This window comes from Balaenoptera acutorostrata, chromosome 2 (genome assembly GCF_949987535.1).
Source record: "Balaenoptera acutorostrata chromosome 2, mBalAcu1.1, whole genome shotgun sequence".
Classification (NCBI taxonomy): domain Eukaryota; kingdom Metazoa; phylum Chordata; class Mammalia; order Artiodactyla; family Balaenopteridae; genus Balaenoptera; species Balaenoptera acutorostrata.
Window position 1 is genome coordinate 3,710,676 of NC_080065.1, and position 19,452 is coordinate 3,730,127.

Here is a 19,452-nt window from a genome sequence, read left to right on the forward strand (position 1 = left end):
GCCAGCTTTTAAAGGGGGTGTGAGCACAGACCCAGATGCAGTGGTAATCCAGAGTGTCGGTGTGGCCCCGGCCCCTGGCCCAGCAGTGCTGCGCGACCGACTCAGAGCCCTGGTGAGGAGTGAGCTGGGTCCTTGTAGCCCTGACACTGTGGCGTTCGAGGTGAGCTTAGGGCGATGAGTGTCAGTGAGTAGGTTCTGTCCTGGGAACTGAGACCCCGCCGTGCACACATGACTCCTGGCCTCCGGAGCGATCTTCCTGGGCACTGAGACCCCGCCGTGCACACACGGCTCCTGGCCTCCGGAGCGATCTTCCTGGGCACTGAGACCCCGCCGTGCACACACGGCTCCTGGCCTCCAGAGCGATCTTCCTGGGCACTGAGACCCCGCCGTGCACACACGGCTCCTGGCCTCCGGAGCGATCTTCCTGGGCACTGAGACCCCGCCGTGCACACAAGACTCCTGGTCTCCGGAGTGATCTTCGTGGGCACTGAGACCCCCCCGTGCACACACGACTCCTGGCCTCTGGAGCGATCTTCCTGGACACTGAGACCCCGCCGTGCACACACGACTCCTGGCCTCCAGAGCGATCTTCCTGGGCACTGAGACCCCACCGTGCACACACGGCTCTTGGCCTCCGGAGCGATCTTCCTGGGCACTGAGACCCCGCCGTGCACACACGACTCCTGGCCTCCGGAGCGATCTTCCTGGGCACTGAGACCCCGCCGTGCACACACGACTCCTGGCCTCCGGAGCGATCTTCGTGGGCACTGAGACCCCGCCGTGCACACACGACTCCTGGCCTCCGGAGTGATCTTCATGGGCACTGAGACCCCGCTGTGCACACACGACTCCTGGCCTCCGGAGCGATCTTCCTGGGCACTGTGACCCTGCCGTGTGTGCCGAAACAGACTAGTCTCTCAATTGAGCAACAAAGTGACCGACAAGATCTATATTTTAGTTTCATCTCCCTTGTTGGCAGCACCTGTTCTTCAGCTGCCGTCACCTGGGCGGCCAGTGCTCGACCAGAGCTTGCCGGCAGGGCAGCACGACCGTGGCTGAGCCAGTCCGCAGACCCTCCCTGGGTGGGGAGGAGGTGGACGGGGCTGCCCCGCCCCTCTGACCCGCCTCTCTGGGGGTCAGGAGTTAGGTCAGGGGTCCCCAGTCCCCGGGCCGCGGAACCGGGCTGCACAGCAGGAAGGGAACAGCGGGCGAGCCAGCGAAGCTTCACCTGCCGCCCTCCATCGCTCGCGCTACCGCCTGAGCCACCCCCGCCCCCCGTCGCTCGCGCTACCGCCTGAGCCCTCCCCCACCCCCCGTTGCCCCCCGTCGCTCGTGCTACCGCCTGAGCCACCCCCACCCCCCGTCGCTCGCGCTACAGCCTGAGCCACCCCCACCCCCTCGTCCGTGGAAAAATTGTCTTCCGCCCAGCAGCCCCTGAGGCCAGAAAGGTTGGGGACCGCTGGGTTAGGCCGTCGCTTTCTCCGGAGGTGAGACACCAAGGCCACGCACGTCCCCTGTTCTCTCTCCCGCCATGTGGCCGGGGACAGCCACCCGGGCAGCCCCAGCGAGGCTGTCAAAGAAACGCTGCCCACAGGTAACGACCGGGAGCCCCGTGACGTGGGCCCTTTGAAATGGGGGCGGCCCCCCCACCCCGCAAAGCCGTCCTCTCTCCCCTTGTTCGCGGGAGGCGGCCTGCGTGGTGGCCTCGTTGCCACCCAGACCCCGCTCTGGGCCTGGTGCTGCCCGCCGGTCACTTGCCCTCAAGTCTCTGGGCCACAGCCTGTGCTCCGTGGCTCAGAGGCCACACGCCTCCGCTTGGGTCCTACGAGGAGGGGTGAAGCGAGGGACGTGCGGAGAGCAGAACGGGAGCGGGCGCTAGTGCCGCGGGGCCGGTCTCCGTCCTCACTGCCCGCAGAGGCGGTGGTGGATGGCAGCCCACCCGTGGGCAGTAAGCGTGACGGGCCCGAGCTTCCTGGCTTTCACCCCAGGGCCCTGTGAGCTGCGCCCACAGGTCAGCAGACCCCGAGAGGCTGGGTGCTCCAGGCGGGCCTGGCAGGCGGGGGGTCATGGTGGCCCCTTCGTCTCCTCCTCCCTGAAGAGGGCAGGCCTGTGGCTGCCGTCCCCAGTTCCCGGTCCCCGGAGCGGAGGCTCGGCTTCACAGCAGCGGTTCGGGCCCGGCCAGGCACGGCCCATCTCCTGAGTTTGTCCTGCGCTGGGATTCAAGGGAAGCCGCCTGCTGGGTTGCTGCACGTCGCTGCCCCCGGGCCTCGGCCCCTCCTGGGTGTGAAGTGGGGCCTCTCCCAGGTTGACCCTGCATCAGACAGTCGCTGGGTTTGGAAGAAAAAGCCTGTGTCGAATGGAAGCTCTTGAGGAGGATGCCGCGGCCGGAAGCAGGCCTGGCGTGCGGGTCACCGCAGGGCCGCCGGGTCGGTGACCAGCCCCCAGGAGTGTGCGGCGGACCTGCTCTCTCCACGGGGCCCGGACGCCTGCTGCCCTTTCTACCCAGCAAGGTGCCTTCTGGACAATTACGTGTGTGGAGCGAGGGGCTGACAGCATTGCAGCAGGAACCCTGGCTGCTGGGAGAGGAGGAGGGTGCCCGGCCCTCACAGGGAGAGGTGGCCTCGGCAATGGGCCGAGTATGGGTTTCCTGGGGCAGCCATAACAGAGCCCCATGGACAGACGGACAGGCGGACAGACGGGGCGGCTTAAACGACGGACTGCTTGTCTCCGTCCTGGAGGTGGAGGGTCCAGGTGTCCACAGGCCACTTCCCACCAGGGCCTCGCTCCCCTGCCTGGGGGCACCGCCCCTCCTGTGTCCTCCCAGGGTCACCCCCCTGTGACCTGACGGTCTCTTCGTCAGGACACAGGCTGTGGGATCAGGGTCCGCCCCGGTGACCTCATCTTACCAGAGGGCCTCCGCGGTGACCCCACCTCCGCACACGGTCACCTTCTCAGGAATTGGGGTGCAGTGCGGCCCTGGTGGGCTGTGAGGCTTTCCTCGGCTCAGGACCAGCTCTGTCCCCTGCATGTCCACCCTCCACGTCCACCCCGTGCAGGCCCCGCCGCTGCTCTGACAGCCGACACTCAGCCAGCTTTCTGGGCTCTGCCGTCCCAACCAGGCCGGCGGCTTGAGTCCCCGAGCTGGTGCATCTCCGGGGCGGGGTTTCCTGGGGAGAGAGGCCCGAGGGTGGCCTGGGCCTCGCACAGGGGCGGCTCCCGTGGCCACGCTGACCGAACGCTCCTCCGCCCCCGTGCGGCGGCCGCCTTTGCACCCCAGCTGGGAGCTGCATGGGCGTTGCTGCTCCGGGCCAGGGTCCCCTGCAGCCCCGGGTCCCCCTGGAAGGGCTTCTGGGGAAGCGGGGCCTGGGGGAGGGGACCGCATGCCTGCGTTTCTGGTTCCTGCCTCCAGAGCTGAGGTCTGTAATCCTCCGGGTGCTGTGCTTGGAAGAGGGTGGATATTTCTACGCTGGTTCCACGGCCTCCCTGTAACAGCTTTTGTAAAAGAGCCTCCTCTGTTCTCTGGAGAAGAAACCCTTGAAACGTACCTCCCTCTCTGAGCACTAATTTCCTTTCCCTGCAACCAGAAGGCAAAGAATCTCTAGGAGGACCGGGCCCTCACAACCCACGGGTCTAAGCCTTGCCCGTGGGGGTCTGTCTGCAGCTCCCAGTCTCACCCCCTCCAATCTCTTCTCAGAAGAGAAGGGAAGCCCCCCTCCCCCCTCCCTTCTCCCCTTTCCCCCTCCCCGCCCTCCCCCCCCCTTCTTTGGGCTGTAGGAGGTTGGCGACCCCATCCAGAGGCCAGTGCACCCTGACATCCTGGGGCACGTTGCATCCTTCTGGCCTGAGGGCCATCTGCTCAGATCTTTCTCCCCCAGGAAGACGGGGCCGTCCCTGCCTGGGGGGTTGCAGATGCCCACGTGTACACCCTAAACCCACGAGGTGCCGGCCCACTGCCCTGGGGTCCCTGGATCCTCAGGTGAGGGTTGGGCAGACCCCAGACCCCACCGGGAGGCGCTGGGAATTCTTGCTGAGGGAGGCTGGACCCGTGATCTTACCTGTGGTCAGCAGGCACTGGGGCGTTTCACCGTGGATCTTTCTGGAGTTCTAGGTCTTCGATGGCTAAAAGCACACGTTGGGAATGCCTTAAAGTTAACTATTTTAAAATAGTTATGTGAAAGAGCAGCCTTGGGCTCCCTTTGTTGGTCTCCTGGGGTGGCCGTGACAAAGTGCCACCAACTGGCCGGCCTAAAATGACAGACGTTTACTCTCTCACCGTTCTAGAGGTCGGACCTCTGACACTGAGCTGTCCCAGGGCTGTGCTCCCTCTGGAGGCCCTGCGGGGGGTCCTCCCTGCCTCTTCCAGCTTCTGGGGGCTCCAGGCCCGTGAGAATGTAGTCTAACGCCGCGGATTTCCACTTGGGCGCGAATGGGATTCCGGCACTTTCTTTCCACGAGCTGGTTGGGAAGAGGCCCTGCACCTCGTGGCCCGCAGGCCCGTCCTGGGCACCTGGTTTCTGTGTCCAGGGCTCGCGGCCTGGCGCCCTTCCCTCCTCGGCACGCGCCCCTTGGTGGCCCCTCTGGCCCTTTGGCAGCTAAAGGTCAAACGTCTCCGTTGGCCTCTCCCCGGCCCGGGAGCACCTGTCCAGCTGCCGCTGGGACGTCCACTCCCCACAGCCTGGACAGAACTCCCGATGTACCCCTGGGCCTGCGTCCACAGCCTGGCCTGCTTGGGACAGCCCCGTGGTCCCCGGGCCCTCGGTCTCTGGCACCCCCATCGCTCAGCAGATCTGCCAGCCCCCCTGTCGGTCTGGAGTCGAGAACTGCCCATGTGGGCCGCCTGCTGGGCCTCTGCGCCGGCCGAGTGTCCACACGCGGCCAGGTAGGCACGTTCCTCCGCCCAGAGCCGCCTGCTGGCCCTTGGAACCTGTGCCGACTGACTCCCACCTGCCTCCCGGCCACCCCCGTGTCTGCTCTGCCGGGTTTCACGTGTTTCGCCGGCCCCTGGGATTTTTGCTCACTCCTTGGCCCGGGCCCTGCCGTGGACGTCTGGCCTGTCCGGGGGGCCTCAGGCTGCCCACCAGGACTGTCAGCCTTGCCTGTTTCAGACCCCTGCCCTCCTACCTGCCCGACTGAGTCATCTTCCCAACACCGGCCAGCCGGAGCTGGGTCACTGAGGTCCCAAGGGTCCCGGGCTGGGGAAGCCCCGCTGGGGGGCCAGAGTCCAGCTGGCGACCTCTGTGACCTCGGCTGACCACCACGTCTCCACCTGTGGGTGGGGGTGGGATTTGGGTGCTCCCGACCGGCGCTGGATGTGGTCTGTATCCACGCCACCCACAGCGGTCACTGCCGGCCACGCTGGTGCCCGGAGTGTGGCGAGTGACAGGGGAGCTGGATTTCTAACGTGGTTTCATTCATAAATTTAAACGTAAGTAGCTACGTGTGGCTGTGGCTGCCAGGTGGACAGCACAGCTCCAGAAAGCTCCATGAGATGTCTGCTAAGCCCCGGGGCCCCTCTCCCTGCAGCTGCAGTTTGGAAAGTGCAGAGCCCCAGCGAGCTTGGCGGGTCTCATGTATTTCAAGGAACCGTCAACGGCCAGTGTCTGCAGGCATAGGCAAATCCCTGCTCATTTTTGACCATGCTGGAGGTTTGGCTTTTAAAATTGGCCGGAATCCTTTTAGATGCAAGAAAGCAAAGCAGATCATTAGCACCAGGGGTTCAGTAGTTTTTGTTTGGTGAGCATGTAATGCGCTTAAATGTACAAACACGCAAATAGGGGAGAGGACCATCGGAGACACACACTTTGGCTCGGAAAGGAGGATAAACTTAAGTTCAGGAACATTGACTCCCCTCCGTCCCTCGCTGGGGCCGTGAGAAGGGTGAAGGCCGCCCTTGGTGGTCCCAGATCCAGATGATACACCGCGGTCTGCTTCCAACCCACAGAACCCTCTCCCCAAAGGGGTGTCAGCAGAGCAGCAGAAGCGGTGAGGAATCCATCTCACACCACAAATTAAATTGGCGGGGACACTGCCGAGGGCCCTGCTTTATAATCCACGGTGGAGCTGCCGAAGGGCCCACGGGAGAGAACACAGGCGGGCATGGCCGTGCGGCTGATCGTCTGTGTCACGGCTCTTCCCACACCCTCATGTAAACGTACCCACGGAGTCAGAGGTGCTGGAATTTGTGGGTGAGGAAGGAGGACAGTGAAAGGATATCTTGGAAGAGAAAGTCTGGGGTCCAGACTCCACTGGCATCAGCGTCCACGGCTGTCGAGTACACGGAACTCTCCTGGGCTGCCCGGGCGGCAGGCTCAGGGCTCCTCCGTGGGACAGCGCACCCTGCGTCTGCAGCTGGGGTTCGTCTGGGTTTTTCTGGGTCACACGGAGATCCCAGGTGACTGTAAAGGGCGAGCAGAGGGTGCTGGGCTGTCTACGTGGTGGGGACAGCCCCTCCAGGGGGACTGCGGTGCCCTGGGATGGAGGACCCCATGCCCACCCATGAGCCCGGGACACCCGCGCCTCCTTCGAGGCTTCTTGAGGAAAACCTGGAGAAGGGCTGTGAGGCAGGAGCGGGTCTCCTGCACTCGGGGTTCTTCACATGCTCCCCAGAGTTTCCCAAGCCACGAGGCTGCCCTGGGCCTGGCGACGCTTCTGAGACAAGATCATTGTTTAACAAAGAGGCTTTTCAAAGGAAGAAATGCAGATGGTCAACAGGCACACGAAAAGGTGCTCAGTAGCGCTAATCATCAGGGAAATGCAGATCAAAACCACGAGGTGTCACCTCCCACCTGTCAGGATGGCCATCATCAAAAAGACGAGATAACAAGTGTTGACGAGGGAGTGGAGAAAAGGGAACCCTCGTGCACTGCTGGTGGGAATGAAAATTGGTGCAGCCCCTGTGGAGAACAGTATGGGGATTCCTCAAGAAGTTAAAAATAGAACTACCACATGATCCAGCAATCCCACTCCTGGGTATGTATCCAAAGAAAGCAAAAACACTAACCCAAAAAGATAATATGCAGCCCCACGTTCACTGCAGCACTATTCACGATAGCCAAGACACGGAAGCCACCTAAATGTCCGTTGATGGATGAATGGATAAAGAAGATGTGATGTATCTATACAATGGAGTATTATTCAGCAATAAAGAAAAAAATCTTGCCCAAAACATGGATGGACCTTGAGAACATTATGCTAAGTGAAGTAAGTCAGGCAGAGAAAGACGAACGCCGTATGATCTCTCTCGTATGAGGACCAGAAACATGCAAATATGTGTATAAACCAAACTCACGTGTACAGAGACGAGAGTGCTGATTGCCGGGGCTGGGGGTGAGGGTGGGAGGAATGGGTGAAGGAGGGCAAAAGGGTTAGACAAGGCAAGTGCAGGTCTCCTCAAAACACTTTGTCTTTCACGGGTGGGGTCTCAACCCCGTTGCTTGAAGGGTGGGTTTAGGTTCCTGTGTGTAGAACTGGGGAGGGGGCGCTGGGCTCCGTCCGCTCTGACGCACGGGGGCTGGAAGCAGCCTCAGAGCCACGAGGCGGTGTTTCCACCTCACGCCACACAGGTGCTGCCAAAGAGAGGAAAACCCTGATGACTCTCCTCAGAGTGCCCGGCCCTCGGGCTCCGGAGCCGCGACCAGGTATAAGCCTTTAGCATCTCCAGCCTGTTTCTCTCTGCTGTGGGCACTGACATCACTCGTGGACACGCGGGGCCTTCTAAACTAAAAACAAATGCATGGGGTTCTCTTTCACTTTGGAGCTGATCTTCCTTTGAAATAGGAAACATGAGGCTTTAATATGAATGAAAGAGACGAAGAGTCCAGTGGTTTTTCCAGAGGAAGAAGTCAGATAGGGGAAGGTGAATCTGGGTCTGCAGCTCAAACCCAGGGGCATTAAACCTCGTCTGAACGGGAGCGGTGGAGGGCACGGCGATTCAGGCATGTGGGGGACGAGGGTCTTGTTGGTATGTTGCGTGTCGTGACCTCTGTGGCCAGGAAGCTTGGAGGGCAGCTGTAGGTGCTGGAAGGATGATTGCCTGCGATCTTCCGTGTTCTGTGAAGTTACTCGTTGTTAGCTCTGAAGACGGAAACAGGAGCAGGCACGACCGGGAGAAAATTCGGTCTGCAGATTTGTTGCAGAATGATTTAGTGTTAAACAAAAAACACAAATCCAGGGTGCTGAGAATTGAAATCACTGAAGACATTTTTGGCATATTTTATGGCCACTTCTCAATTATCTGGGGTAGAGATTATGTGTGTGGGCATGTGTGTGCCTGTGTATATATATATATATGTGGAGGTACGTGTGCGTGTGTGTGTGTGTACACGCGCATGTATATGTGTTTTCATGCATATGTATATGTGTGTACACGCACGTGTATACATGTGTATACATATGTAGGGGGTGTGTGTGCATATATATATATATATATGGCTTCTCACTGATCCTCCTCTTATTATGTTTTCCTTGCACATGTCTTAGGGTGGAGTTATTTCCCCAGCAGGTGGCCTGGGTGCCCCTCCCGCCCCCCTGTAACTTATTCACAGCCGTGGGCTGAGTCCCCCGTGGTGCGTGTTTTCGGGCCTTCCTGCCACGCGCGTGCCAGCCATGCCCCGGTGGGGCAGGGTGGCCTCACCCAGGAAGCAGGTTACGGCCTGTGCTGGCACGTGAGGTCTGTAGGCGTTTATCTTAGGAGACCCTTTGGTCCTCAAATGACTGAGCTTCTAGACCTTCAGTTCCAAATTCGGTTATTTCCCAGCCTGGTTAAGCGGCGCTAACGCAGGGGCACCGATGGGCAAATCTAGAAATACCCCTCGGCTCCTGAAGTGCGGTCGTAACTTGGAAAGCAAGACGCTGAGGGCCTCTGTGGTTGCGGGCAAGCCCCGCACCGCCCCTCCCCCGAGGCCTCGCTGTCCTTAACTTTTGCTTTGAAATCAGGAGCTCACAGCCACAGCCGCCGTGGCCCCTCGAGTGGAGACCCTCGTGGCGTCGCCGCACCTAAGTAGGAATTATTAAGCCTCGGAACTGCGTCGTCACACCTGAAACTGTTCCGCCGCTGAAGCCGAGACTCCCACCACCTGGCGTTTCCAGACAGACGCGCTGGCCCGGCACCTTCCAGTCAGTTCTGCCCAGGCTGCCTCGGTCTCCCTTGCGGGTGTTTCTGAGCTGTGTGCCCACCAGGCCTTCAGGCAGCAGCGTGGGCAGACCCCCTCTGCCCTCCGTTCTCTCCCGCCTGAGGCCACCGTCCCCCCTCCTCCCGCTGCCCCACCCCGCCTCCTTCCCCGTCCACTCTGCTGCACCCCTGACCTTTGACTCTGGGGCGTCTCTCCCCAGTGCCGCAGCTCTTGGGGTTTCTTGAGCCCTGCCTTTGCCTTCTCCCGCGTGGCCCAGTTCTGTCCAGTGCATGGTGAGCCCAGGCCTGCCCACCTCTCACCCCACACCAATCCCGCCACATCCGGCGTCCTGAGAGCCCCGAGCAGGAGCCCAGCTTCCTCTCCGGCCCCCCCACTTGGCCCAGGTCGCCCTTGCCTAGATCTCCCATCACCCCCGCCCCTTGCCCGGCCCCAGGCTCCTCCCAAACTGCCCCGAAGTAGCCTTGGTCACCTTGGGCACTGAAGTAGCACAAGCCCGCTGGGCACGTCCCCTGAGGACCCCGGCCTCCTCCCTGAGCCCCGCGAGCCCCTGGCTGACTGGGGTGCTCACTCCAGCCCCGCATCTCCACCCTCTGCCACGCCCGGGTCCCCATCCTGGTCCCCAGCGGGCAGCCCGGCACCCGGGGCTGTCGTTTGCAGGAGTAACCGCGGGTGGAGCTGCCGTCCTGGGGGCGGGTGGCTGTCCTCGTGGCCTCTGGGGAGCTAGTCCCCTGGCCGTGCTGACCGCAGAGCCGGAATCAGGGTGGTTCCGACGGCCCCTTCCAGCCGTCCCCAAGGCCCTCCCCACGTGCCGCTTCGGAGCTACCTGCTTTACCTGCCCAGGGCGTCACCTGTCCAGGGCGGGGAGGTAAGGCCAGGCTCTGTCTCTGATGATCAGAAACCCTGCTGGACTGATCAACGTTCCACGACGGCCGACAGCCCGCGAGGGGGGCTGGTGTGAGGAGAGCCCAGGGGCGGCCAGAGGGTGTGGCCAGAGAGGTGCTCTGTGCCCCTGGGAGAGGTGTGCTGGGGTGATGGGCGCAGCAGGCGCGATCCATCTGGCTTCCGAGCAGGTGGGAACGCGTGGTGAACAGCACCTTTGCAATAGTACCTGTGACCCTGGGCGTGGGCGCCGCAGGCCCCGGACCCCAAGCGTCCTCCTGGCATTGAGGCCGCCCTCTCCTGAGGGAGCTGGGGAGCACCAAGGGTCTGTTCTACCAGGAGCCATTCGCTCTGGAGGATGCCCCCAGCTGGCGTGCTAGGTCCTCCTCCCCCCCACACCCCTCCCGGTGCTCCCCCAGGGGAGCCCCTCCCCCTCTCCCTCCCCCTCCCCCTCTCCTTTCCCCTCCCCCATCTCTCCTCCTTTCTCTGACTTCCTGTGTTCTTCTCTTCCCCCTGCTTGGGCTCCCATCCACACTGGGCCCCCCTCCTGCCCCCGCCTGCAGACATCTCATCTCGGGACTCCAGAATTCACCCAGTCCAGGCTCTCAGAAGCGGCCTTGAACTTACATCCCATGGGGCTGTATTTCCAGACCCCAAGATGCTCTGTGGGCTTTAGCTCCTGAGCTGCAAGGGGGCTGCAAACTCCTCTGAGGAGATAACCCCATATTTTTCCTGTTCCAAGATCAGCGGTGGGGCCAGGGCAGTTCCTGGGGGTGGGTGCATGCAGCCCGGCTCTCCCAGGGGGACCCTCTGGATTCTTGAGACGGCAGCGTGTCCTTGGATCCTGCACAGAAAGGAAATTGGACTCAACACACAGAGCTAGTTTTCCGTCCTCTGGGGAAAACTAGTTCTCAGAAACTCAGGCCCGGGGCCTCCTCGGAGTCTAAAGAATCCACCGTGGGAGCAGACGCGGCGCCCAGTCTGCCCTGGCCGTTTGCGCTGTGACCCTGGCTTTGGAGCAGGGCTGCGGTCTCCCCACCCCTGCGGCCGGAGGAGGGGCCTGGTCGCAGCTGGGTTTCTGGCCAGTGTGCTTCCCTGTCTGTCCCCCGTTTCCGGAGGAGGCCCTGTGAGCGTGCGCGTGGGCAGTCACTCTGCACCCCGGCCTCGCGTCACTGGGAGGACAGCCGAGGCCGCACGGTCGGCGGCCGGTTCAGGCTTCTCAACCGCCTTTCGGCTTCCGGACGGTGCTGGGCTCGTTCCCGTCCCAGAGCCCACGACTGTTACCTTATACGGAAAACGGGTCTCTGCAGAGGTCATTAAACGCAGGATCTAGAGATGAGAGATGGTCCTGGTGGCCCAAACTGCCACCAGGTGTATCTTTGTAAGAGGAAGGCGGGGGGCGGGGGGCTGACCCAGAATGGAAGATGCACCCAGGAGAGGCCGCGTGGCCACGGAGCAGAGGTTGGCGGGATGCGGCCATGAACCCTGGGGCCCCCAGGAGCTGGGAGAGGCAGGAGGGACCCTCGCTGGGGCCTCCGGGGGAGCTCCCTGCCACACCGTGGTTTCTGACTTCTGGCCCCAGAACTGGGAAAGGGTACATTTCTTTGTTTTAAGCCACCCAGCTGGTGGCCATTTGTTACGGCCACCCCAGGACACTGACACACTGTCCTCCAGGCCCTGTGACCCTTGACAGCTCCTGTTTGTTGAAGCCCAAATCCCGCAGACCCCCGCACTAAGCCCTGGTGAAGAATCTGGGTTGAATCAACCTGGATTTTTGAAGGAAACACAGTGCAGGTTTATCTGTTTGGAAAAGAGGAGATGCCTGCCCTTCCTGGAGCAAAACAAGGCCTGAACTAACCCCAAGGGCTGCTGCCCGGAAGGGCCTTGAGTTTTCCCGGCAGCATCTGCGGGGGGTGGTGGCGGAAGGCTGGGATGTGAGCTCCCGCCCCGAGGCTTGTCAGCTGCCGAGGACTCGCCACAGACCCGCGTCCATGCCAGGACCCCGGGTGGACCCGGGTTCAGGCGCCAAGCAGCCTGGTGGAGGCCGGGCACCCCTCACGGCCGCCTCTGCAGGGAAGCAGGCTCCCATGCAGTGGGCGGCCACAGGAAGGGGCGACTGGGCCCGAGCGGCCGGGGAGCTGGGCTGCAGGATCTACCAGGAGGTCCCCCTGGGGTCTCGAGTTTGCAGCGGTCTGTAAGATCCTTCCAGGATGCCCAGCATGTTTGTCAGGAGCAGTTTCTAACCAGACCCTGTAACAGGCCGATGAGGAAGCAGGTTTATAAAGGCCATCTTTTCACACGCCCCGCCCGGTTCACGGCTCCGTGGGAAGAGCAGAAACTCCAGCCGCACCGTTTCCCTCAGGGATCTTTCCGGGAGTCGGGGGGCGGAGAGCCTCTGCTCCGTCAAGCGTGTGGGGTTTCCAAGGAAAACGGGCGGCCCCGAAAACCCGGGAACATGTTTCCTAAGGTCGCAGAGGCACTGAATTTTGAAGGGATATGTGAATGTTGACATTTGGAAAGCGGACGGTGTTCAGGAGGTGATCGTTTACGTCACCAAAGGTTTCTCCTTTCCAATCACCCAGACATCCCCACATCCACGTGGCCTTGAACAGGAGCCCATCTCCTGCCCCTCAGCCAGGCTCGCACGAGGGGTGGACGGCCCAGCGTCAACAGCTCTGGTGGATGGAGGGGGCACCCTGGCCGTGGGAAGGTGCGGCTGGACCTCTTGGCTTTTCACGGGAGGCCAGGGTCTGAGCTTTTAGGTGGTACGTCCCAACACCTCTGTGCCTGTAGGCCTCACCTGGGCAGATGGGCCGTCCTGGGCCTTTCAGCAGGACCTGGCCAGGCCAAGGGCCGCTTGCTGGGAAGGACCAGGAATTCAGTTTCGTGCCGTGGCTCGTGGAGCAGCGTCCTCGGGAGTCTGAGCTCAGGACAGAGGCCCAGCAGGGTACGTGGCCTCTGGGGGCCGTGGCCCATGGGCCTGGTGGGCTCCCCCGAGAGCCCCTGCGGGTGAGAGGGGCGGGGATGGGACCATGGGGACCCTGCAGCGAAGGCCGCGGCCACCTGACGTTGACGTCCAAAGAAGGACAGGGAGAATAAAGCATCAGGATACGTGGGCCCTGGTGCCGTCCCAGGGGGCCAGCAGAGCGCCTGGCGAAAGGAGGGCCCGGCGGATGCCGGAGAGTGAACGCAGGTGCTGCAGGAGCGAGGGGGGAGCTGCCCCTGCCGGGTGCCGCAGGGGGTCGGCAGGAGCTCAGGCCCCACGTGGATCGTAGAGCATGGAGATCTCGCAGGCCCTGCTGGCTGACATGGGGGTCCCGGGGCCGCATGGGGATGGAGCCCATCACCAGGAGAGCCAGGAGGTGGTGGGTGCCGAGGACCATCCGGGCAGGCGGGGAAGCGGGAAGGCGGGGGCCACACCGGAAAGCGAGGTGAGGTTGGAGGGTTCTGTACGCAGGAGGCCGGGGCTCCTCTGGGGGGGCAGAGGGGAGCGAGGGGGGAGGTTGATGCTGGGGAGGGTCTGCAGCCAGGGCGCAGAGCAAGGGGGGTGCACGCCAGCCTGGGAGGGGCATCCCAGGAGGTGTGGGGCTGGGCCGCCCTGGGGAAGGCGCTGCGGCGGAGGCGGGGCCCTTGAGCGGGGCCATCAGAGATGGGGCGTCTGTCTGCACCCCGGTCGTGCTCGAGGGCCCCGGTTTTCGGGCCACTTAGGAGGTCACCCTGTGGGGAGTGGCCGCACATCTGGTCAGCAGCCCTGCAGGAGGTTTTATACGTTGCAGTTAAAGCTCTTGGCCCTTCTATCGAGCCAAAGCAGTGAAGATTAAAGGGCGTTTTTGTGTAACCAGGACGGATTTGAAATCACCAGTCACAGGGAGCACGGTTACTTTCCCTGCAATGCTCTTTCTTTCCCTTGATTGCTCTGCATCACAGAGGTCGTTGTTGACTCAGGTCTTAAACACTGCGTGTTCTAACATCGGGGTGGACGTGGATGAACATTCCTTCAAATGTTCTGAACGTCCAGCTATACTAGGGAAGGAGGTCATGAGGGCTGTCGTATCCGTGGCTGATTAGGTACTGTCCTGGCCCGTTGTCTCCTTACTGTGTTTGCGATCGTAGGGGACCATCTCAGGGTCCAACCAAGGGTCTGTGCAGACCATGTCTGTCTTGACCCTCCCCCAGCCCAAAGCATTTATCATCTTCTCTGTAACCAACACAATACGCCAAAAGCAAGTGCTCAAATTATTTTAAAACAAAAAAATGGGGTGAAATTTTGAACTTCCAACTGTTTTAAGCTCACACGTAGAGGGCCTGCGTGGGACTTGTTTTCCCTTTGACCTCTCAGCCGAGCCAGGCGAGCGATGTGGAAACCCTGGCTTCCTGCCTGTCGCTCTGGCTCCTGGTGGCCGAGTCCTCCGGGCCAGCCACCGGCCCTTTCCCAGAAGTGGGTCTCGGGGCCTCAGCCATTTCACCCCGAGACTGGCCCTTCTAGCAAGAAATGCTGTGCTCTGTTGCCAGCTGACCCGCAAGCCTCTGGCACCTGGTCCGGGAGCTAACCGCTGCTCCCCACAAATGCCTGGGACCTCAGCTGCATGGCTTATTTTGATTTTACAGAAAAAAATTTAACCAAAAATCAGGTTTTTAGACGTGACTGGAAGTTATCTTAACGTCCACCCGGGAGAGAGCTCAGCCCTGTCTTTGGGCGGGAGAGGACCTTGTGAGCCCGGGCGCTGCGTGTGCAGGGCGTTCACAGGACCCCAAGGACGCTTGGAGCGAGGCGAAGCGGGTGCTTTCGATGCCAGCAGGCTGGGTGGCGGAGGGAGTGGCGTCTTAATAATCGGGTGTCTTTATTTCGTATTAAAACAAGTTCACTGCCCACCCGGCGTGCTGAGAGAACTATGGAAGCAGCCTTATTCTGAAGGCTGTGACCTGGAGGGGGTTAGGGCAGGGGGTTAGTAGAGAGGAAGATGCCAGGGGCACCTGTAGGGGCTCTGGAGGCAGACGGCAGGCCTCCTTCCTGGGCCCAGCGACACCGGCTCCACCCCGCATCTTCCTCGAGGCTCCGTCTGGGCAGCGATGGTCCCTGCACCGTCCAGGTGCTCCCGTGGCGCCCACGGCCGTCAGAGCCCCAGGCCAGGTTCCCTGACGTCGCGTGCGTAGGGGCCCCAGCACAGCCGGCATCTCACCCAGAGGAGCCCACGCTGTGTCCCTCGGCCCCGCCCTGCTGCACCCGTGTTCCTGGGGAGACCCCGGGGCCTGGGTGGGGGGGGGGTTCCCTTCCCCACGCAGAGCGGGACGTCCGGGCCGGTCCTCACTGAATTCACCCAGGGCAGCGCGTGCCCAGAACAGGAGGTGTGCGTTTGTCTCCTCGTTCCCATGGACCCAAGTATCTTAGGGCGTGTTTGTGGTTTGTGTTTGTCATCAAGGCCTTCTTCAAAATAATCAGTTTGAAAATCTGGGTAAAAGCATTCTAGGTAGTTTTCGTGGTTTTTGTTTTGATTTGTTTGCTCTCAGAAAGAACAAGCTAGAGATGCAGAGCTGTGTTTGGGGATGGCCCTTGTCCCCTCCCCTCCTGCCGATGGACACGGCCATCCCGAGGGCACTGGTGGGCCTGGCGCGAGGGGCTGGGTCTGGCTGGTGGCGTCAGGCCCCTAGATGGGGAACCTGAGAGCAGGGACCAGTGTCACAGCCACGTGGGCCGAGCCGGCACCGGGCCTTCTGCTGTTCTGGTGGTGACCGGGGCACCTCGGGCTGGCAGAGGCTCCTGCAGTCACCGGCCAGGGCGAGGATGCCGCCAGGCGGCCCCCGCTCCTGAGAGCGCAGCCCCATCTCCCTGCCGCCCAGTTGGTCCCGCACGAGGTCCCTCCCGGCCGGGCCTGATCAGCGCCCTCCAAGGCACCGGCGTGGTGGCAATGCTTCCCACCCCCAGTCTGTCTGCGTGACAAGGCGGCAGCGGGACAATCTGACCCAATGATACTGCCATGTGGAGATGACATCAGGCCTGTTTGTGGACAGGTTAGGGCTCGTCCCCCGCCACCGCCCGCAGGCTGAGGGGCAGCGGTCGGAACCCTCCACCATCCCCCGCGGGACCCCGAGCATGTGGGGTGTCAGGTGACCTGGCGGGGCAACCCCGCTGGGCCTCCTGCCGAGTTGTCTCCAGCCTGGGCCTGAGCCCCTGGGAGAGATGAGGGGCCCCAAGTGACCTGGAGATGCTGCGTCAGGAGGTATGATAGAGCCTTGGGGCCCAAGAGTCACCGGGGGAAATGCCCGGGTCCTGGGGGCGGCGCCGCGTGACCCGCCACTGGGACACTAGATGGAGCCAGGGTCCGAGGCAGCTTCCCTGGCCATGTCGCCCGTCTTCCCGTCTCTGTACTCTGACTTTTGTGGGCTGTCTCCACGGGCCACGTGAACTTCTGTTCTGTAGCTTCCTGGCTGAAACACCCTTTGGATACGTTGGAAGTCTTGTCCTGTTTTTCCATAACTGGTCTTGGGATCGGCTGTGGAAGCTGGGGGGCTTCTGTCTGTGCCCTCGGCCCGGCCACCCTGGAGGAGATGCCGTCCCCCTGCAGTCCGGCCCCTGGGTTCGTGGGTGTTTCGCGGGCAGGTCACTCAGGTTCTTGCCCGGCTGTGACGGGAGATGCTGCGTGCGGGCCAGGGAGCAGAGGACAGGCGGCTTCTCCTGTCCGCAGCCCAGGGTTCTGGTCTGTGCCCACCTCTCGCGGCAAAGGCCAGGCCGGAGCTTTGTTCTCACTGTGGCTGCGCCCTCGGGCAAAGGCCATGTCCCTTGTGCGGGGCTCCTGTTGAAGCCCTGGCACTCTCACGGGCACCATGTCTCGTCCTGGAGACGCTTCTCGTGGAACCAGACAACATCCAGGGATGTGCGTGTGTTTTACTTTCAAAAATCTGAGGCTTAGTGAGTGTGGAGAGGGTGGTATTTCTAGACCAAGAACTCTTGACACCCCAGGAGGTGGGGTCCCGTTCCGGTACCCAGAGCTCGTGTTGGGGTGCACACCGTCTGCCCTGTCCTTTCTCCCTGCAGGAGCTGCCTGGCGGGGACCCCAAGGAAGGACCTTTCCGGGACGACCCGTGTCCCCTGGAGGGTAAGTCCTGCTCTCCAGACCTCACTGACGCCACACCGTACCCCAGGCACCTGCCCCCAGGACACCCTGGCGATGGGGACCACCCACGCCCCACGCTCCCCGACCTATCCCACCACACCCAGGCCAGCCCTGGCTGGTCGCGGGTCCCCACCGGTGGCCGTTGGCAGGTGCAAGCTGGGTTCCCCAGTCTTAAAAGCAAATTGTTCTTAGATGTGCTTAGAAACACATCTCACGTGGGCTCCGTCACGTGGAGACGACACGGACTTCGGTCTGGGGGTTGGAGAAGCAAAAGGCGAATCTCAGGGCCTCTGCCCGTCCACGTCCCTGGAGACCCGCGAGCCCGTGGGCCAGAGGACAGGTTCCGCACACGGGCGTTTCGGTGACTCCACGGGTCACCCGTGGGTGTGATGCGCTGCATTAGTGTAAGGCTGTCCGAAATGGCCTGCGCGTGAAGCATGACCGCCCTAGCCACCGCCACACGTGTGCATCTGCGTGGAGCGGGTCCACCTGCGGAGTGTGACAGGTGACCACCGGGCTTGTCCGAGGGTCAGGTTCCGGGTGAGTGTTCTCAGCATTACGTGGGCGGGGAGGCCGACCGGCAGGGCTGTCTTCGGAGGGGCTCTGCGAGCCCTGGTCGGGAGCTCGGGCCCCGGGTGTCTCCTGGCAGCTGCGTGTCTCCCAGACACGCCCGGCTCCTGTCCTGGGGGATGAGTGAGCCCGGAGACCAGAGCGCCCCTTGTGCGTCGGGCCCGGAGGTCGGGGAGGGGCTGCCTGGCGCACAGGCCGCTCCCCAGGCTCCGGAGTCGCGGGCTGCTGGGGGACCGGACCGTGTCGCTGGGGAGCGGAAGCCAGACCGCGAGTGCAGCAACCCTCCCGGAGGCCCCTCGGCCGGGCCGCCTGCCTGTGGGCCTGCAGGGCGCCCTCTCCCTGCCCCAGGCTTCGAAGCCACTGCGGCCAGGCAGGCAGAGGCAGGAGCGCGCGTCCGGCCACGGCTCACCCCGGGGAGGGCCGCCCTGGCCTCCGCTCAGGTCCCTCGACGCCGCGTGTTCCAGAAGCCCAGGCCCTCAGCCCAGACCCGTCTGGAGAGGGTCTCAGGCCTGGCGAGGACTTGGTGGTCCCGGGGCCACACCCCCTCCCCAGCCCTGCGTCAGCCCCCGGGCCGGGCCAGGGGAGACGGACCCACGCCACCCTTCTCGTCCCTGCAGTGGCCCTGCCACCGGAGAAGGCCGAGGGCCGAGAGGGCCCGGGACAGCTCTTCAGCACAGACGATGGAGAAAGGGCAGCGAGCCGCGAGGGCCCCCGCGGGCCGGGCAGGCGGCGCCTGAACGTGGACGTAGGTCTTTGCCCTGCTCCCGCTCCTGCAGGCGGCCAGGCGCCCGGGGGAGGGGGGGGGCGCATACTGCGCTGACACGGGGTCCCTGCGCCCTGCAGCTCCACGCGGCAGGCTCTGCTGGGTCGAGGTGCCGCCGTGCACTCGGCCAGAGCTGGCCAGTGTGGCCCCAAGTAATTCAAGGGACTTCCCCAGCGCCAGTGCCAGCACCACGGAAATGATCCAGCAGTCGACCCTACCGACCTCTCACCTCCCCGCCCGCCCGGGAGGGAGGGGCCCGTTTCCTGGAGGGCAGGGCGGGGGTCGGGGTCCCGGCGCGAGGGTGAGGATGGCCCTGCCTGTCCCCGCGCACCCCTGCAGGCGCTCCAGTGTGACGTCTCCGTGGAGGAGGACAACCGGCAGGAGTGGACGTTCACGCTCTACGGCTTCGACAACAGTGGCAAGGCCACCCGAGAGGTGACACGCTGTGTCTGCGTCAGACGGCCCCTGGAGGGGCGCTGGCAGCAGACAGGCAACCATGCCCGCGCCTCCACGCTGGGGCAGGCTGAGCCCACTCCAGGGTGGCAGGAGAGGCTGGCGCCCTTCATGGGACAGGCTTGCGGGGGGCGGGAGGGGAGCACCGCAGGACCCGGGTCACCGGCAGAGCCGGCCAGAGTCCGCGTCCGCTCCTGTGCCCGGCTGCTGTCTGTGCAGTTCCTGGCAGAGCCCTGCATGCCTGTCTCTGCCCCGGCCAGCAGCCCCTCCCCTCCGCAGGGCGGTGAGGGCCCCAGGGGTGCCCCCGGCGCTCTGCTGGCTTGTGCGTCCAGGAGGGGCAAAGTGCCCTTGAAAGGAAGCAGACACGTAGGATGACTGAAAATAAGTGTGTTTGAGTTAAGAGCAAAATTTGATAGTTTATCTGATTGCTAAGTCTTTTGAACATAGATTCGGTTTGAAATTTAAAAGGTCGGAAAGATGTGATTCCAGCAAGGCTGCTGGCTCAGGCCGCGTGGTGCATTCACAGGACTGAGGAAAGGCATCT

At 62.8% G+C, this 19,452-nt stretch overlaps 1 protein-coding gene across 2 annotated transcripts in view; it reads left to right on the plus strand.

Moving 5' to 3' along the window:
- The window catches only part of NKD2 (NKD inhibitor of WNT signaling pathway 2), a 28,221-nt gene that overhangs the window by 5,324 nt on the left and 3,445 nt on the right, over positions 1-19,452 (plus strand). For both annotated transcript variants that reach the window (XM_057541041.1, XM_057541042.1), the window contains 3 exons: positions 17,044-17,104; positions 18,310-18,437; positions 18,795-18,890. In XM_057541041.1, the coding sequence (XP_057397024.1) occupies positions 17,044-17,104; positions 18,310-18,437; positions 18,795-18,890 (285 nt within the window). The remainder of the gene's footprint in view (positions 1-17,043; positions 17,105-18,309; positions 18,438-18,794; positions 18,891-19,452) is intronic.